At 35.9% G+C, this 16,608-nt stretch overlaps 1 protein-coding gene across 7 annotated transcripts in view; it reads left to right on the forward strand.

Annotated features, from left to right (window-relative positions):
• The window catches only part of MKLN1 (muskelin 1), a 343,250-nt gene that overhangs the window by 254,303 nt on the left and 72,339 nt on the right, over window positions 1–16,608 (forward strand). For all 7 annotated transcript variants that reach the window (XM_004382685.1, XM_023737113.1, XM_004382684.2 and 4 more), the window contains 2 exons: window positions 3,084–3,161; window positions 5,288–5,353. In XM_004382685.1, the coding sequence (XP_004382742.1) occupies window positions 3,084–3,161; window positions 5,288–5,353 (144 nt within the window). The remainder of the gene's footprint in view (window positions 1–3,083; window positions 3,162–5,287; window positions 5,354–16,608) is intronic.

A 16,608-nucleotide genomic window follows, 5' to 3' on the forward strand; every position in this document is an offset into this window, starting at 1 on the left:
TCAGTGTACAAAGCGCTGCTTGTAGAAAGGTGGATATGTCTAGTGATCTGTAAAGAAGAGACATCTCGGGTGAGAAGGGATATGAAAATGGCTTATGTTGGTAGTAACAATATGTTACAAAGTTCTCCCAAAGTTTAGAAAATAGTTCCACATATTTAGTTGTTTTGTGGTTTTTCTTCTGGTAATTACAGTGTTCCATGCAAAAAAAATTGGGAAAACAAAAAAGCGCAAAGAAAAAAGAAAGCCAAACACAAATCATCCTAATTCTGCCAACCAAAGAAAATCACTTTTAACTTTTTGATGTATGTCAGTGTTGTAATTTTTTCCCATCTCTTTGTGTGTGTGTGTGTGTGTGTGTGTGTGTGTGTGTATGCTTTTACAAAATTATGTTACAAGAATTATGTATATTATGTTTGAGAATTTGCTTTTTTGACTTGGAAACAGCATTTTCTTAGGTCAGTAATATTTTTTATAGGACAGTTTTGTTTGCTAGAAGAGAAATGGCATGAAGATCTTGCTGGGTAGGGTATTTGGAAGCTTTCTAGGTTATGAAGAGTGAAGATAGAAGGCTCAGTTGAAGAAGCAAGTAGAGAATTTAATTTTACTTGCAATGTTCGGAATGACTTAAAGGTTAGGATCCTTCATCTCATTGGAACTGTTGCTATGATAACTGCCTTAGGAGCCCTTGGAAGAATTTCCCCCAGTGGGTTTGTGATTTTTCTTTCAAAACAGTCACAGAAGACTTAAGGGAAGAGAGATGGAGATTTTTCTAAGATGAGCATGAGGTGGAATCAGCCAGATATACACAGTTAACTAAATATACTGGTTCTAACAGTGGTGGAATCCTAGCATCCACAGCTTGGGAAGGAACCACAGACCCCACCTAGTTCATAAACTCCAGTTTTACAGATAAGAAACTTGACTTATGAAAAGTCAAGTAACTAATTAGTATGAAGACTTAGGTCATATGGCAATTGGTTACTATTAAAAAATGTGATATTTATTACTTTCCTAATTTTCTCTGTTTTTGCTTTGTATTTTTCATGTCTGCAGCTCTCTTATCTCCCTCAATTTTCTGTTCATTTGTATATATTCCCATCTTTTCCTCTTTCTCCTCTTCTTCAGTTAGCCATTATATGGAATTAATGTATATTTTAAAAATCATTGTCCTTATTGAATAATTTTATATTCTCTGTTTAATTTTTTTTTAAGTATTCTTTGACTTTTGTGTGCCTTTTTTTAAGCTGGATAGTTCGCTGCCTTATTTCTATGTAATTCTAAATTTACTATAAATGTTTTTACTATCATCATATCGTTGCTATTAATAAGAGCCGCACAACTTTTTATCTGAAAAAGGATTTCCAATTCTTATAATGGGAGAAGAGTATTGGCCAAAGGAGGATGGGTGGGGCAAGAATCATCAGAAAAGTCTATGGGGTGTGGATTATATGATAGGAAACACTGTTCATTAAAATAAATTGTGGATCCACTTTTTCCTCTTGTCATCATTGTATACTTGACTTCATTCTAATACCTTTATAAATTGTCTATTAAAAAAAAATAATAAAACCAAACGCATTGCTGTCGAGTCAATTCCGACTCATAGCGACCCCATAGGACAGAGTAGAACTGCCTCATAGAGTTTCCAAGGGGCGCCTGGTGGATTCGAACTGCTGACCTTTTTTGATTAGCAGCTGTAGCAGTTAACCACTACGCCACCAGGGTTTCCAAATTGGTTATAGCATACAGATAAGAAAATGTTTAGAGCAATAAAATTAGATTTTTCTTCTCTGTATGTATGCTTAGAGATAAGGATACATTTCCTAGAAGTCCTGCAGGAGACTGCTCATGTTTCATTAGCCAGAATTGGGTTCCATACCATTCTTAAACTAATCTTCATTGAGGGGCATGGGATTAGGGCTTAATAATCATTTGGGGAAGAATGAATATGTGTGTGTAGTTCAGTCTCCATGACCATTATAGTAACTAGAGAAGCAACACCTTTTAAAAGCAGACTAGGAATTTATTGATCAAACAGACTCAGGAAAAAATAAAGCAAGTGGAATTTGAATCCCAGCCCCACCACTTAAGAACTGTTTAACTTTAAGTTCTTAATTTATCTGAATATACTTTTCCCCACTTGTAAATAAAGATGATAATGCCTAGTTCATAGGGTTGTTTTTAGAATTAAATGAGGTAAGACACTTAGCATGGAGTGTGGCATTTGGAAAATATTAAATGATAGCTATTACTAGTGCTATTACTGCTATTGGCATTTTTATCTCTATGTAATAATAGAATTTTATACTTTAAAGAGTTAGTTTTTTTATTTTTATTTTTTCCCCCTGAAGATATGCTATAAGGGCCTAGACCACAGTTGTGGAAGCCCTTATTTCCTTCTGTAGTTCTCTTGTATACTAGTGACAAATGTTTTGGCACAAAACACTTTTGATAAGAAGAGATTGGAGCACAGTGCATCCATTTCATTACAGGATGTAAAGATTAAAAATTTGGTAGTTGAAATAAAGACAAGTGATAGGAGATCACAGAAGGGAATTAAATATGATTCTCCCAACCTGTAATTATCGTTTCTTCTTCTCATTTGTGTTTACATAATGCCAAAAATGATTTTAAAAAGATACACAAGTCTGTGTTTCAGTAAAATAGATTTATAGTTGTATCTTATTTTGTTTTCTGTTGCTTTTGCTCTGCAGCCTTAAACTGTCCTGTCTTTCTTTTCTCTCAGATGACTCTCCTTTCGAGGTCTCTATTGAAACTCTTTGTTATTGTCACATACTTGACAGTTGAGTGCAGTGGTATCTGATAGGTACAATAATGATGGGAAACATAATAAGTTCAATATGAGCTGCTACTAAAGCAAATTGTATACATGGCTGTGTTAACTCATAATAACTTTATTTGGGGTAGCATGAAAGCTGAAGTGAAGCATATTTTATGAAAATGATTGTATTAGCTGACATATTAGTAATTTCTATTAATGTAGGTTTCTAAAATTTTTTATCTTTAATAAAAAGTGTAAGCTGCTTAGGGTGTGATTTTCTCTCATTCTTTGATATTTGCAGATGGCTTGTTCAATCAGTATATCAGTCAACAGGAATATAAGCCACGATGGAGTCAGATCATTCCAAAAAGCACCAAAGGTAATCCAACCCTTCCAGGTTGTGGGTACTTTTGCTTTAATGTCTTCAGTTTTCCTAAGATACTTCATGTCTCATAATACTGTCTTTAACAAAAAGCAGATGTTTAAAAGAAGACATAGTTTCCTTAGCTAGATGGCAAAGTTAGTTTATAAGAATTTTCTTTGAAACTGTATTGTTTTACTGCCATAATAGAAAGTTGGGCAGTTTTTACACAGAATACATCATAAACTGCTTTCATAGAGAAAATTATGTAGAACTATAGGCAATTGTGTTGTAATAAAATATGTGCATTCTTGAAAAACCTTCAGTTATGCGGAATTGCTTACTAAGCCTAAGAGACCTTATAAGAAAAATAGAAATGGGGAAGACCATAACCAGATGCTAATAAAAACTACTGTAATAACCCTAGTAAAAATAAATGCTAGCACAGTTAAATCTTTATAGGCATTTGCATTGAGCATCACTGTAAGATTGGAGCCTTAAGCGCCAGGGCTCATGCTTCCTTCTTTGAGATGTAGATCCTACAAGGCATTTGCTTCTCATAAAACTTGTTTTCATCAAAACTTAACATGTGATCCAGGGTGTGTAGTCTTCTTCACTAATCCTTTGTTTTCATACGGAGGGACTTTTTGTCACTCTTCATTTGCACTAGCTGCTTTGCCAGATAGTTATCAGGGTGGAAAGTATAGCAATTCTTTAATGTAACTATTTGCATTAAAGGGGGGTAGTGGATGTTTAGCTTTTTTTCCTTATGCTGTTCATATATTGCTAAGATCTTCTCTCTAATTGTGAGAAAGCTTTTCCTGATAGCTTTAAAACATTGATAGACTGGAAAAAACTTTTATGAACCTGTATGATTTCTGTATTAAACCAACATCATTCTATTCATCAGTCATGCATAAGGTAATTGTCTTCAAAGAAACCATGTTGTATCAGAACATACTGTGATTTTTTATCAGCAAACTAGTGGATTAAGTATATAAAATGCAAATATACTGAAAATAAATTTATTTTAGTGTTTTCTTAATGGATCTCTTGAGAGTGGCAGGACTGACTGGAGGGAGACAGGAAGAAAGGACAAAGCCTCAATGATAATGAACTGCAAAATCTAAAAGGCTACTTAATTATTAGAAAGGAGGAAGAATTTGCAATAAATTTCTGAATGATTAGCCCTTGAATAAAGTAATAATGAAAAGCTGCAACTTTGTATCTTATGTTCTGTATAACAGAACTGACATTTCAGTGTTTTTCATAGTACTTGTGTGAAATTAGAAATGAAATGTTCCCTATTTTACATAGGAAAAAACAGATAAGGGAAACCTTATACTTCATTATATTATGTATTAGACTTAATATATTTTAATTAATGGGGGAGTTAGAAATAAAACTTTACACTTTCTGGCTTATATCAAGTAATACGTTAGAATCCTACAACCTTTTGAATCATTGAAATGAAGTTATATAAGATTAGATAGAAATTGAACAATAGTTTTCTCCTTGAGAAGTTTGAAAGTTTCACTGCCTATATTTAAACCTGCCCATTAAGCTCTGTGATAGAAATAAGAACTAAAGTGAAACAGATCTTACATTTGTCTCTCTCACTACTCAGATAAAATAGTTGATAAATTCTGCAGGAACTAACTTCTGAAATATTGGCACAAAATTAATACAGTAAGGAAATTATCATTGTTATGAAACTTGATAACATCTTAGCTTTCAGTAGCTAGTTTTATGAACTTTAAAGCTGCTCATTATACTAATATATACTATACCTGAAATATAGACCTGAGATTTAATTCTGTAATTTTTGCTACCTTCAGCTTGTCTTATGTTTTTGTAGAATATCCTGTCTTTGCTCATTTATGGCATTGATCATAAATAAATTGAAAATAGCCTCTGAGTACATTAATAACCTGAGAGCATTAGGAAAAAGAGCAAGATAAATATTAAAACATAGCTTTAAGTCACATTCCTTCTTTTATTAGTCATTTTACTTGTTCTTAATATTTTGAAAGAATAAGTATAGTTTATTTTTGCTACTCATTATAGGCTTATGAATGAACTTTTTCTGGATTTGTAGTTCTTCTTTGTTGTCCCTTTAAAAGAAAGCATTTTTTCTCATTTAGGTGATGGAGAAGATAACCGACCAGGAATGCGAGGAGGCCATCAAATGGTCATCGATGTTCAGACAGGTAACACTTGCAATGCAAAGCAAAATCTTTAAAAAAAAATTTTGTTTAACATTAGGTAAACTAAATACACTTCCTTCCATTCATTACAAAAGTCCAGTGTTCTTGGCTATAACCAAGCAGCAAAGGAAATAAGCATTGACCACCAGCTTAACCTAAACCAAGAGTGGCAAATGAGGGAGGGAAGGCTACAGTACAGGTGAAATTAGATAGCATAAAAGAAATGCAGTGTGTAGCCTGTTACTGTGTGTGAATGTGTGTTGAGTTTATAGGTGTTGGATTTTCATGGAAAACACTCGTGTAATTCTAGATTTTCAGTGCCTTTAAATTTTAGTTCAGTAATATGGCAATTCTTGCGATAAAAGAGAACTAAGATATATTTTAGAGGAAAGAATGTCAAATTAGGTAGATAAGTGTTGGTAGGTCCATTAATTGCTAGACACTGTTCACAAGCCTGTAAATAATTTGTCTTAGCTTCTACTTCTCTGATGTCGTTTAAATGTTACTGTGAAGCTTGGTACTAAAAATTTTTCTTAGATTTTTATAGCCTATTTTAGTTAGGGAAGCCTAAATACCATTATATTTATAGGTCGATGGCAATATTGTAATAGGTTTCAAATTACTGCCTGAAGAGCAAATAATACCAAGAATTTAAGATAATTTTATTTTATTACTTGATTTTAGAAAATTTTACTGCATAGAGGGCCTATATATCCACCCAAGTAATATTTTACTTTTTCCAATTCTCAGTTCTGTTATTGTGTTATGCTGACTCATAGTGCTTTGGGAATAAAAATATTGTTTTTGTAGATTCGCATTATTAAATAATTAAGAATAAAAATTATTACAGTGTGGATACCAAATCTTCTTAGCATTAATATCTTTTCATAATTTTTTGTAAGTAGTGAGAAAAGAAATTGTAATATTCTATTTAAAATTAACCACTACATTTGTAGTTACCTTTGAGCTGGCGTGGAAGTATTATTAGGGTCTCTTTAAAAAAAAGGTTCGTTTCAAAGCGTAGGAATTTGCTTTTCTAATCTTGGTCCCTCCCCCTAGGGCCCTTTCCCCCTATAAGAGTAGGTTTAAATCAGCTATAGGGTCTTCAGCGCTTTTTTCTGCATGAGAGTCCAATAAATTTACCTGTGCTTATTTCTTAAAGAACCAGATTTATATACAGATTTTTTCAAAATCCATAAAAATTAAAAACTGCGGAACTAGAGATGAAAATTTGAGTTTAGATGATAGAAGCCTTTTCCCTCTTTTGAACAGTGAAATTTTCTTCCTCAGTCCCATAATGAAAATATTAAACCGTTAAAAAAATTTTTTTGCTAATAATATAATAGAGTACTTGAATAGCTCCTTTAATTTTCTAAGCAAAATGCTGTTGTTGTGTGCCATTGAGTCATACTTTCCTTAAATGTGAAATCTCTGGCAGTTTACTTTAACATCTAAAGCTTACTTTATCTGGGGGCAGAAGGAATTTTCATAGAATTTACTATGTGTTGCTGTGAGGCTGAACAGGTTTCAGTGGAGCTGACAGACTAAGACAGACTAGGAAGAAAGGCCTGGTGATCTGTTTCTGAAAATCTGCCAGTAAAAACCCTATGGATCACAATGGTCTGACCCCATTGTGCATGGGGTCACCATGAGTTGGGGGCCGACTTGACAGCAGCTAATAACAACTGTGTTAATTATGATGGGAAATGAGCCATATGCAATAGGTAAAGTACATGTGTAAGAAAAGAGAAAAAAAATTGTTTTCTCCTTTTTTATAACCCATGAAATTTGAAAGTGGAAAATTAAAAGGATTCAAATGATAACATATCTCACCGCAGAGATTAGTGTGAGCAAAGCTATTGAGGATTAAAAGCTAACTTTTCAGATCAGAGCCTTCAACTGAAATACTTAGAATGATAAAGGTCCACATATTTTGTTTTATGCATTAGAGGCAGGATTTCAGTATACTGTTGGTGGTAAAGGCTCTTTCCCCCATGTCCTTTAAGAAATATTTCAAGGAGAGTAGTTGTTTCAGTGAAATATTTATTTGATTTACTTTCAAAACAATAATTATAAGAAAGCATAGTAAGAATAATTATAGTCATGGGATATTACTCCAGATGGGATCTTTAAAGGAGTAATCTCTTTTTGATAGCCTCTGAGGGTATATTATAGGTTAATACTGCATCTACAAAGAAAAATTGGCTTGTATCAGCACTTCTAGTATTGGCACTATTTTATAGAATGTAGTACACCTACTCTTCACTTACCAACTATTTCATTATCCTACATTTTGCATTTACGATTGTGTTTTGCATTAATGAGCTGAGATGAGAGGAGAAGTAGGGCAAGGTTTGTGAAAGAGAGCGAGGCCACCCGGGCCTGCGGTTAGTATTACCCAGGTCAGGTGGAGCCAGCTGGGCCAGCTGTGGTGAGTGGGGTAGGCAGGCTGCAAGGAGACGGTGGGAGTCACAGGAGTCGGGTGGGGGGCCTGGAAGTCTCCTTCCAAAGAGGCCTGTCTGCTACTTCCGCAGCTTCCACCGGGCCCAGGTGGCCAGGCCTCACCTGCCCGCAGGCCCTGGAGAGGCCCACTGCCAAGGCCTATCTCCGGGGTGAGGCCGGTGGAGTGGAAAGGTGAAGAAACGAGGCGCAGTAGTCTGTGTGGAGTCCTGGAGTGGGGTCAGGTGATAGTAGGCCTCTGCTGTTCCAGAGGCTTCGGGCAATCCCCGACTACCACCGCTACCCCCCAAACCCTGCTGGCTCCTTGGTGGTGGGGAAGGTGGGCTCACACACCACACACATCCCAAGACATGCCAGGGCACCCAGCGGGTAGTGAGTGACAGGGAAGGAGTTGGGGGGGTAGGGACCAGTGCCAAAGAAAGGACATGGTCCCAACTCTTGCACAACGCTGATTTTCTCTTAATGATCTGGTCTTTGGAACCTAACCATGTTAATAAGTGAGGTGTGGGTATAGAAGTACTTTAGAAATATATTTTAAGCCATATTTCTACCATACAAAGTTTAGGGACTATTGTATTAGTGGAGGACTTTTTAAAGAACCATTTTATATCTGTTTCAATGCTCTATTGTTTTTAACTTTCTGGATGCTGGGTCATTCTTTATTTGGGCCCATAGGCGGTGATAAAACTAGATATTTAGCCTTAAAAAGGAACTGAAAACCGAAAGTATGGTATAGCTGAATAATCAATTAATATAGATGGGCCTGATTTTCAGTGTTACCATTACTTCTTACGGTAAGGAAGCCTTACTAACTATAGGTGAACGTTGAGATTGAAAAGGTTGAACCACATTCTAGTGAGTAATAGAGATGGCATGTAAAACATTTTGGTGTGGAGTTCTTCCTTTTTTTTTTTAATTGTGCTTTAGGTGAAAGTTTACAGCTCAAGTTAATTTCTCATTAAAAAATTTATACACGTATTGTTTTGTGACATTAGTTACAATCCCCACAATGTGACAGCACACTCCCCTTTTCCACCCCAGGTTCCCTGTATCCATCTGACCAGTTCCTGTCCCTTCCTGCCTTCTTATCCTGCTTTTGGACAGGAGCTGCCCATTTGTTCCCATATTATCTGATTGAACTAAGAAGCACGTTCCTGAAGTGTATTATTTTTTGTTTTATAGTCCTGTCTAATCTTTGTCTTAAGAGTGGGCTTTGGGAATGGTTTCATTTCTGGGTTAACAGAGCATCTGGGGGCCACAGTTTTGGGGATTCCTCCAGTCTCTGTCAGACCATTAATTCTGGTCTTTTTACATGAATTTGAGTTCTGTTCTACGTTTTTCTCCTGCTCTGTCTAGGACTCTGTTGTGTTCCCTGTCAGGGTGGTCATTGGTGGTAGCCAGGCACCATCTGGTTCTTCAGGTCTCAGGCTGGTTGAGTCCCTCGCTTATTTGGTCCTTTAGTCATTTGGGCTAGTATTTTCCTTGTGTTTTTAGTTTTCTTCATTCTCTTTTGCTCCGGGTAGGATGGGACCAATAAACGTATCTTAGATGGCCACTCGCAAGGTTTTAAGACCCTAGACGCTACTCACCAAAGTGAGTATGAACTGTGTTATGCCAGTTGACCTAGATGTTCCCTGAAACTATGGTCCCTAGGCCCTAGCCCCAGCTACTCTGTCCCTCAAAGTGTTTCGATGTGTCTAGGAAACTTCTTGGCTTTTGCTTTGGTCCAGTTGTGCTAACTTCCCCTGTATTGTGTGTTGTCCTTCACTGAAGTTGACCCTTGTCTACTATCTAGTTAGTGATTTTCCCTCCTTCTCCCTCCCCACCCTTGTAACCAGCAAAGAATGCTTTTTTCTGTGTTTAAACCTTTTCTCGAGTTCTTCTAATAGTGGTCTCATACAGTATTTGTCCCTTTGTGACTGACTTACTTCACTCAGCATAATGCCCTCCAGATTCATCCATGTTGTGAGATGTTTTGTGGATTCATCATTGTTCTTCATCATTGCATAGTATTACATTGTGTGTATGAACATGATTTGTTTATCCGTTCATTTGTTGATGGGCATGTAGGTTGTTTCCATCTTTTTGCTATTGTGAATAGTGCTGCAGTGAACATGGGTGTGCATGTATCTATTTGTGTGACAGCTCTTATTTCTCTAGGATATACTCCTAGAAGTGGGATTGCTGGATCGTATGGTATTTTTATTTCCAGCATTTTAAGGAAGTGCCATATCATTTTCCAAAGTGGTTGTACCGTTTTAGATTCCCACCAGCGGTGTGTAAGAGTTCCCATCTCCCCACAACCTTACCAACATTTGTTATTTTCTGTTTTTTGGATTAGTGCCAACCTTGCTGACATGAGATTGTATCTCATTATAGTTTTGATTTGCATTTCTCTGATAGCTGATGATTGTGAGCATTTCCTCCTGTGTCTGTTAGCCACTGGAATGTCTTCTTTGATGAAGTGTCTGTTCATATCCTTTGCACATTTTTTAATTGGATTATTTCTTTTTTTATTGTTCAGGTGTTGCAGTATCTTATAGATTTTAGAGATTAGACCAAATTTTTTACGTCATAGCCAAATTTTTTTTTCCCAAACTGTAGATTCTCTTTTTATTCTTTTGGGGAAGTCTTTGGATAAGCATTAGTGTTTGATTTTTAGGAGCTCGCAATTATCTAGTTTCGCTTCTGGTGTTCGTGCATTGTTAGTTATGGTTTATATACTGTTTATGCCATTATTAGGGCCCTTAGCGTTGTGCCTATCTTTTCTCCCATAATCTTTATTGTTTTAGATTTTATATTTAGGTCTTTGATCCATTTTGAGTTAGTTTTTGTGTATGGAGTGAGGTATGGGTCCTGTTTCATTTTTTTTACAGATAGATATCCAGTTATGCCAGCACCATTTGTTAAAGAGACAGTCTTTTCCCCATTTAGCGGACTTTGGGCCTTTGTCAAATATCAGCTGCTCATAGGTGGGTGGATTTACATCTGGGTTCTCAATTCTGTTCCATTGGTCTGTGTATCTGTTTTTGTACCAGTACCAGGCTGTTTTGACTATCATGGTGGTATAATAGGTTCTACAATCAGGTAGTGTGAGGCCTCCCATTTGTTCTTCTTCTTCAGTAATGCTTTACTTATCTGGGCCCTCTTCACTTTCCATATGAAGTTGGTAATTTTTTTCTCCTCGTTAAAAAATGCCATTGGAATTTGGATCGGGATTGCATTGTATCTGTAGATTGATTTGGGTAGAATTGACATTTTCAAACTGTTGAGTCTTCCTATCCGTGAGCATAGTATGTTCTTCTACTTATATAGGTCTCTTGGTTTTTTGCAGTAGGGTTTTGTAGTTTTCTTTGTATAGGTGTTTTATGTCTCTGGTTAGGTTTATTCCTAAGTACTTTATCTTCTTGGGGGCTATTGTAAATGGTATTGATTTGGTGATTTCGTTTGGAAGTTCTCTTTGTTCATGTAGAGGAATCCAACTGATGTTTGTGTGTTTATCTTGTATCCTGCTACTTTTCTGAAATCTATTAGTTGCAGTAGTTTTTTTGTGGATTCCTTGGGGTTTTCTGTGTATAAAATCATATCATCTGAGAATAGGGATACTTTTACTTCTTTTTTAAGGGTTTGGATGCCCTTTATTTCTTTTTCTTGCCTTATTGCTCTGGCTAGGACTTCCAGCACAGTGTTGAATAAGAGTGGTGATAAAGGGCATCCTTGTCTGGTTCCTGTTCTCAAGGGGAATGCTTTCAGTCTCTCTCTTAGGATGATATTGGCTGTTGGCTTTGTATAAATGCCCTTTATTATGCTGAGGAATTTCCCTTTTATTCCTATTTTCCTGAGAGTTTTTATCATGAGTGGGTGTTGGACTTTGTCAGATACCTTTTCTGCATCGATCGTTAAGTTCATGTGATTCTTTTCTTTTGTTTTATTTATGTGATGGATTACGTTGATTGATTTTCTAATGTTGAACCATCCCTGCGTACCTGGTATGAATCCCACTTGGTCATGATGTATTATTTTTTTGATATGCTGTTGAGTTCTGTTGGCTAGAATTTTGTTGAGGATTTTTGTGCCTATGTTCATGAGGGATATTGGTCTGTAATTTTCTTTTTTTGTGGTGTCTTTGCCTGGCTTTGTTATCAGAATTATGCTGGCTTCATAGAATGAGTTTGGAAATATTCCATCCTTTTCCTATGCTCTGAAATACCTTTAGTAGTACTGGTGTTAACTCTTCTCTGAAATTTTGGTAGTATTCTCCAATAAAGCCATCTGGGCCAGGGCTTTTTTGTTGTTGTTGTTGGGAGTTTTTTAATTGCCTCTTCAATCCCTTCCTTTGTTATGGGTTTATTTAGTTTTTCTGCCTTGGTTTGTGTTAGTTTAGGTAAGTAGTGTGTTTCTAGAAATTTGTCCATTTTCTGCCTTCTTTGCTTTTTAAAATTTTTTTAAAAATACATTTTACAGAACATACTGAGACCTCTCATCTATATTTTGATATCTTGAAATGGGAATTGGGATAGAAGTGATGATTCCTTTAAAAATTATTGTTGACCCTAGAGAGTATAAAAAACTAAAAGGAGAAGTACCAAGATTTTGATGTTTATTATCTCTGGGTGCAGAATTACTAGTGGTTTTATATTTTATTCTTTAAAATATAGTATTAAAATTTTCTGTGATTAATATATGTGTTATAAATTGCAGAAAATTTTATTCACTAGCATTCCTTTTAGGAAGGGAACTATATTTATTTGGGAAGGTACTTGAGGTACAAGTTGAAATGCTGAGCAGTTCTGGTTGTAGAAGAAAGAAATAAATGGAATGGAGGCAGCAGAGTGGCAGAATGCCATACTTTGTGACTTGACTCTGTCTTCCCTCACCAAAATCTTTAGTAAAGTTATTTTTCTCTAGTAAAATCGAGTTGAGAGTTGAATTTTGTTTGTTTGTTAAGAATTGGTGATTTGACTATCTTTGGGGTCCAGAATAATGTAGGACAGAAGTGAGGCAGTTTCTGAGGATTCAGTTGTGCAGAAGCAGTGAAAAATGTAAGGAAAGGACTGAGACAAGTTGTGGAAAAGCTTGGAAGTTTTACAAGACTCTAGAATTGTGGTTAAGGTTAAGTTTACATAGGTCTCTGGTTGTAGGGGTAGGTCATCAAGGAATCTGCTGTGATCGGAAGAAAACAAAAACACTATTCAAAAGTCTAATAACTTGGCAGTCCTCATTTTTTGTTTCAGCTAAGCATTGCTGTATGTATTTATCACTGTCACCATTCTCTTTCTTTCGAATATTGCTGTTTTCTTAGGTAAGGCTTCATGAATGGGCTTTAAGGGGGTCCATGGGATTCCAGAAATTGTGTGCAAAGTTTTGTCTGTTTGCCTTTGTGTCATTTTCTGGGATGATTCATTACCTGATTTTTTTTTTTTTTTAAGAGTTAATACCTTCATTAATTTTTGACGTTCCATGGTAAATACTCCTGAACCAGGTATTAATCTAAATTTTTTCAAATAAAATTCCTTATTCTGTACAGCTAGTGTTCATGATTGAAATATTATTATTACAGAGTAAACTGTTGCCTACCTTTCCCCTGCTCTTTGCTTTTTACCCAGATTATTTGTTGCTGCAGAGGAGTGTGAGGAAGAGAGTAGTATGAGATGAAGTCAGAGGAGTAGTTGTTGTTGTTGTTGTTAGTTACCATCAAGTCATTTCAGACTCATGTTGACCCCAAGTGTGCAGAGTAGAACTGCTCCATGGGGTTTTCAAGGCTGTGACCTTTTGGAAGTAAATAGCCAGGACTGTCTTCCAGGGCACCGCTGAGTGGATTCGAACCGCCAACCTTTAGGCTAGTAGTCAAGCACTTAACTTTGTATCACCCAGCAACTCCCATAGAAGGAGTTGGGGGACCAGGTTGTGTTGGGTCTTTAATCCATTGTAACAACTTTAGTCTTTATTCGGAGTGAGATGGGAAGTCGTTGCTGGGATTTGAGAAGAACTATGAACTGATTTTGCATAATAACAGGCTAAATTGGGCCAAGGGCAGAAAAAGAGAGAACTTTTTGGAAGCTATTGCCATAATCCAGATGAGAAGTGATGATGGCCTTGGCTTATACTAGAGTATAAGGGTAAGTAAGGGTATTGAGAATTGGTCAGATTTGGATGTATTTTTGAAGATAGAGCTGACAGGATTTGCTGATACGTTGAATGTGCGGTATGAGAGAGAGGAGTTAAGGATGACTGTGTTTTTTGGCCTAAGCAGTTGGAAAGATGGTGTAGCCATATCCTAAGGTGTGTAAAACGTTAGGAGGACCAGACATGGAGGATTGTTCAAAAACTTGATTTTAGACAGGTTTAGCTTGAGATGCCAGTTAGACTTTCAAGTAGATGTGCCAAGTAAGCAGCTGGATATGTTAGTTTGGAGTTCAGGGAACAGGTCCAGGGAGAATAATCATTCCCTCTCTGTATTTACAAAGCACATTGTTCATACCATTATTTCTACTACAGTAATATCCACGTAGTTTTAGAGTTGCTTGTGTAGGTGTTGTGTATCCCATTCCTGTCCGTTCAGCCCCTGTGCCTGCCCCTGTGACGTTATTGAGGGGGCAGTGAGAAGGGTCTTGCCTTACTTATCTTTATGGCCACAGAGCCTGGTATGGAATAGAAAGGCACTAAATATTTGTTAAATTGGATTGAAATTCTAAAGTCCATTTTCCTGTAAGTAGAAAGAGAAATAGTTACTTGGAAACTGTACTCAGATATTGATGTAAACTTCCATAAGTGGTTTATGTCATGATGCTATTTATTATATGTTGATTTTTTTCTGAGGTGAATCTATTTTATTAGTTATAGCTTAACATATTCAAATTTTCAAATGATTCTGCTTGTTGTTTTATAATATATACACTATGCCTCTTAAAGCTATAGTTATCATTACCCTGGGATCTAGGTAGGAAAAACTAAATGTTATATAAATCTTTGCAATCTTTTAGGGTAACCACTTGGTACTTTCTGAATTTAATTTGGGCACAAGAAGAGAATGTGTGGTATCCTTGGAATTTTCTAAAAGTCCTTCTATTGCTATTATGAAACTACTAATAGCATGATTTACTGAGGTACTTTGATGTACTTTAAGGATTTATTTCACCATGAGCCCTGCTGCACTGCCACCATCAGGTTGATCTCAGTCATCTTCAAAGAGATTGTGATTATCATAAATCTTTGAAAAAACCTTTTCTCCTTCAATCTTACTGATATAGCAACCAAATATAGGGGTTAGGGGCTTGAGTTTAGGGAGGGGGGATGTGGATTTAAGTCCTGGCTCAATCACCATTGACTTTGTGTGATCTTGAAGGAGTTGTATCGATAAAAATGGGAATGTTTTTGTTCCCATTGTGTGAGTTAAATGAAGTAATGTATTTTATATATAAAGTAGATATTATTTATATAACATTCATTTTAAGATGCAAATATACAACATATACTGATTAGTTATGCTGAGAGAATTTTATATATACATAGAGAACTTTTTTTTTGGTGAGTGTGTAATTGACAAAATGGCATTATGGAAATATTTTAAAACAATTTTAAACAGTTTGAAAAACAGTTTGAAACAGTTTGAAAAGCAGTGTTGAGGGATAAAAAAAACTCACCCATAATTCCACATTCATTATGATTTTGGTATATTTGCTTCATCTTTTATATGCACTGTCCTAATTGATGTTTTACTTTATGGGAAACCATAAATATACTTGTAATATTTTAAGAAAAAAGTATTAAAACACATTTAAGAATTTTGTTGATGAAGATCTGATAGGCTTAGTAGTAAAGAATGACTTTCGCTGAGTTTATTTGAAGAACCTAGAGTTCCCATCTTTACAAAGTTGGTGCGTAAGTAGTGAAATATAGCTTAAAGAAACCCGGTCAATATTTGAGGTATGCATTTTAAAGGTTTTTAGAGCAGGAGCTCTTAATCTGTTAATGTTGTATGTAAAATTTTGTGTATATGTATACTTTTCTGGGAGGAGTTCATGACCTCTAATTATCGAAGGGATTCTTGACTCAGAAATTAAGAGCACCTTCACTAGAGTAAAACTTCATAAAGTTTATTTCAGTTTCTTTAATGTGGGTTGTGGAGTCCTTGGGTGGCACAAATGGTTCAGCATTCAGCTACTAACTGACACCTCTAAGTAAAGTCCTGGTGATCTACTTCTGAAAAGTCACAGCCATTGAAAACCCTATGGAACACAATTCTACTCTGAAACACACGGGGTCACCATGAGTCAGAATAGACTTGATGGCAACTGGTTTACTTTGGTAATGTAAGTTGTATTTGAAAGCATTTATTGCTTCCGAGTGTTTTAAGGTGAATTGTGCGAGGGGTTTGCCATGGGCTATTAACCTAAAAAGTTGGCGGTTGGTGGTTTGGACCCACCCAGTGGCACTGCGGAAGAAAGGCCTAGTGATCTGCTGCTGTAAATATTACAGCCAGGAAAACCGAGTGGAGCAGTTCTACTCAGTAACATACAGGGTCACCATGAGTCAGAATCGACTCATCAGCAACAGGTTTGTTGTTTTTGTTTTTGTTTTTGAATACCTTTCTTTAAATATTAAGAAAAAGTTAATAGTATCTAAATTTTATTTTCCTTTTTCAGTCCATAGTATTTTCATATTGTTACAGCTCTGTGGATAGAGTGACCATAGTAAAAAGTATATGGTGGCATAAATTTTACTACTTAATTTTCAAAGCTTTCTTCTCTAAGTGAATCCTATCATTCACAACATGGTAGAGAATGAATGTAGTATTT

This window comes from Trichechus manatus, unplaced genomic scaffold (assembly GCF_000243295.1).
Source record: "Trichechus manatus latirostris isolate Lorelei unplaced genomic scaffold, TriManLat1.0 scaffold00097, whole genome shotgun sequence".
NCBI classification, from domain to species: domain Eukaryota; kingdom Metazoa; phylum Chordata; class Mammalia; order Sirenia; family Trichechidae; genus Trichechus; species Trichechus manatus.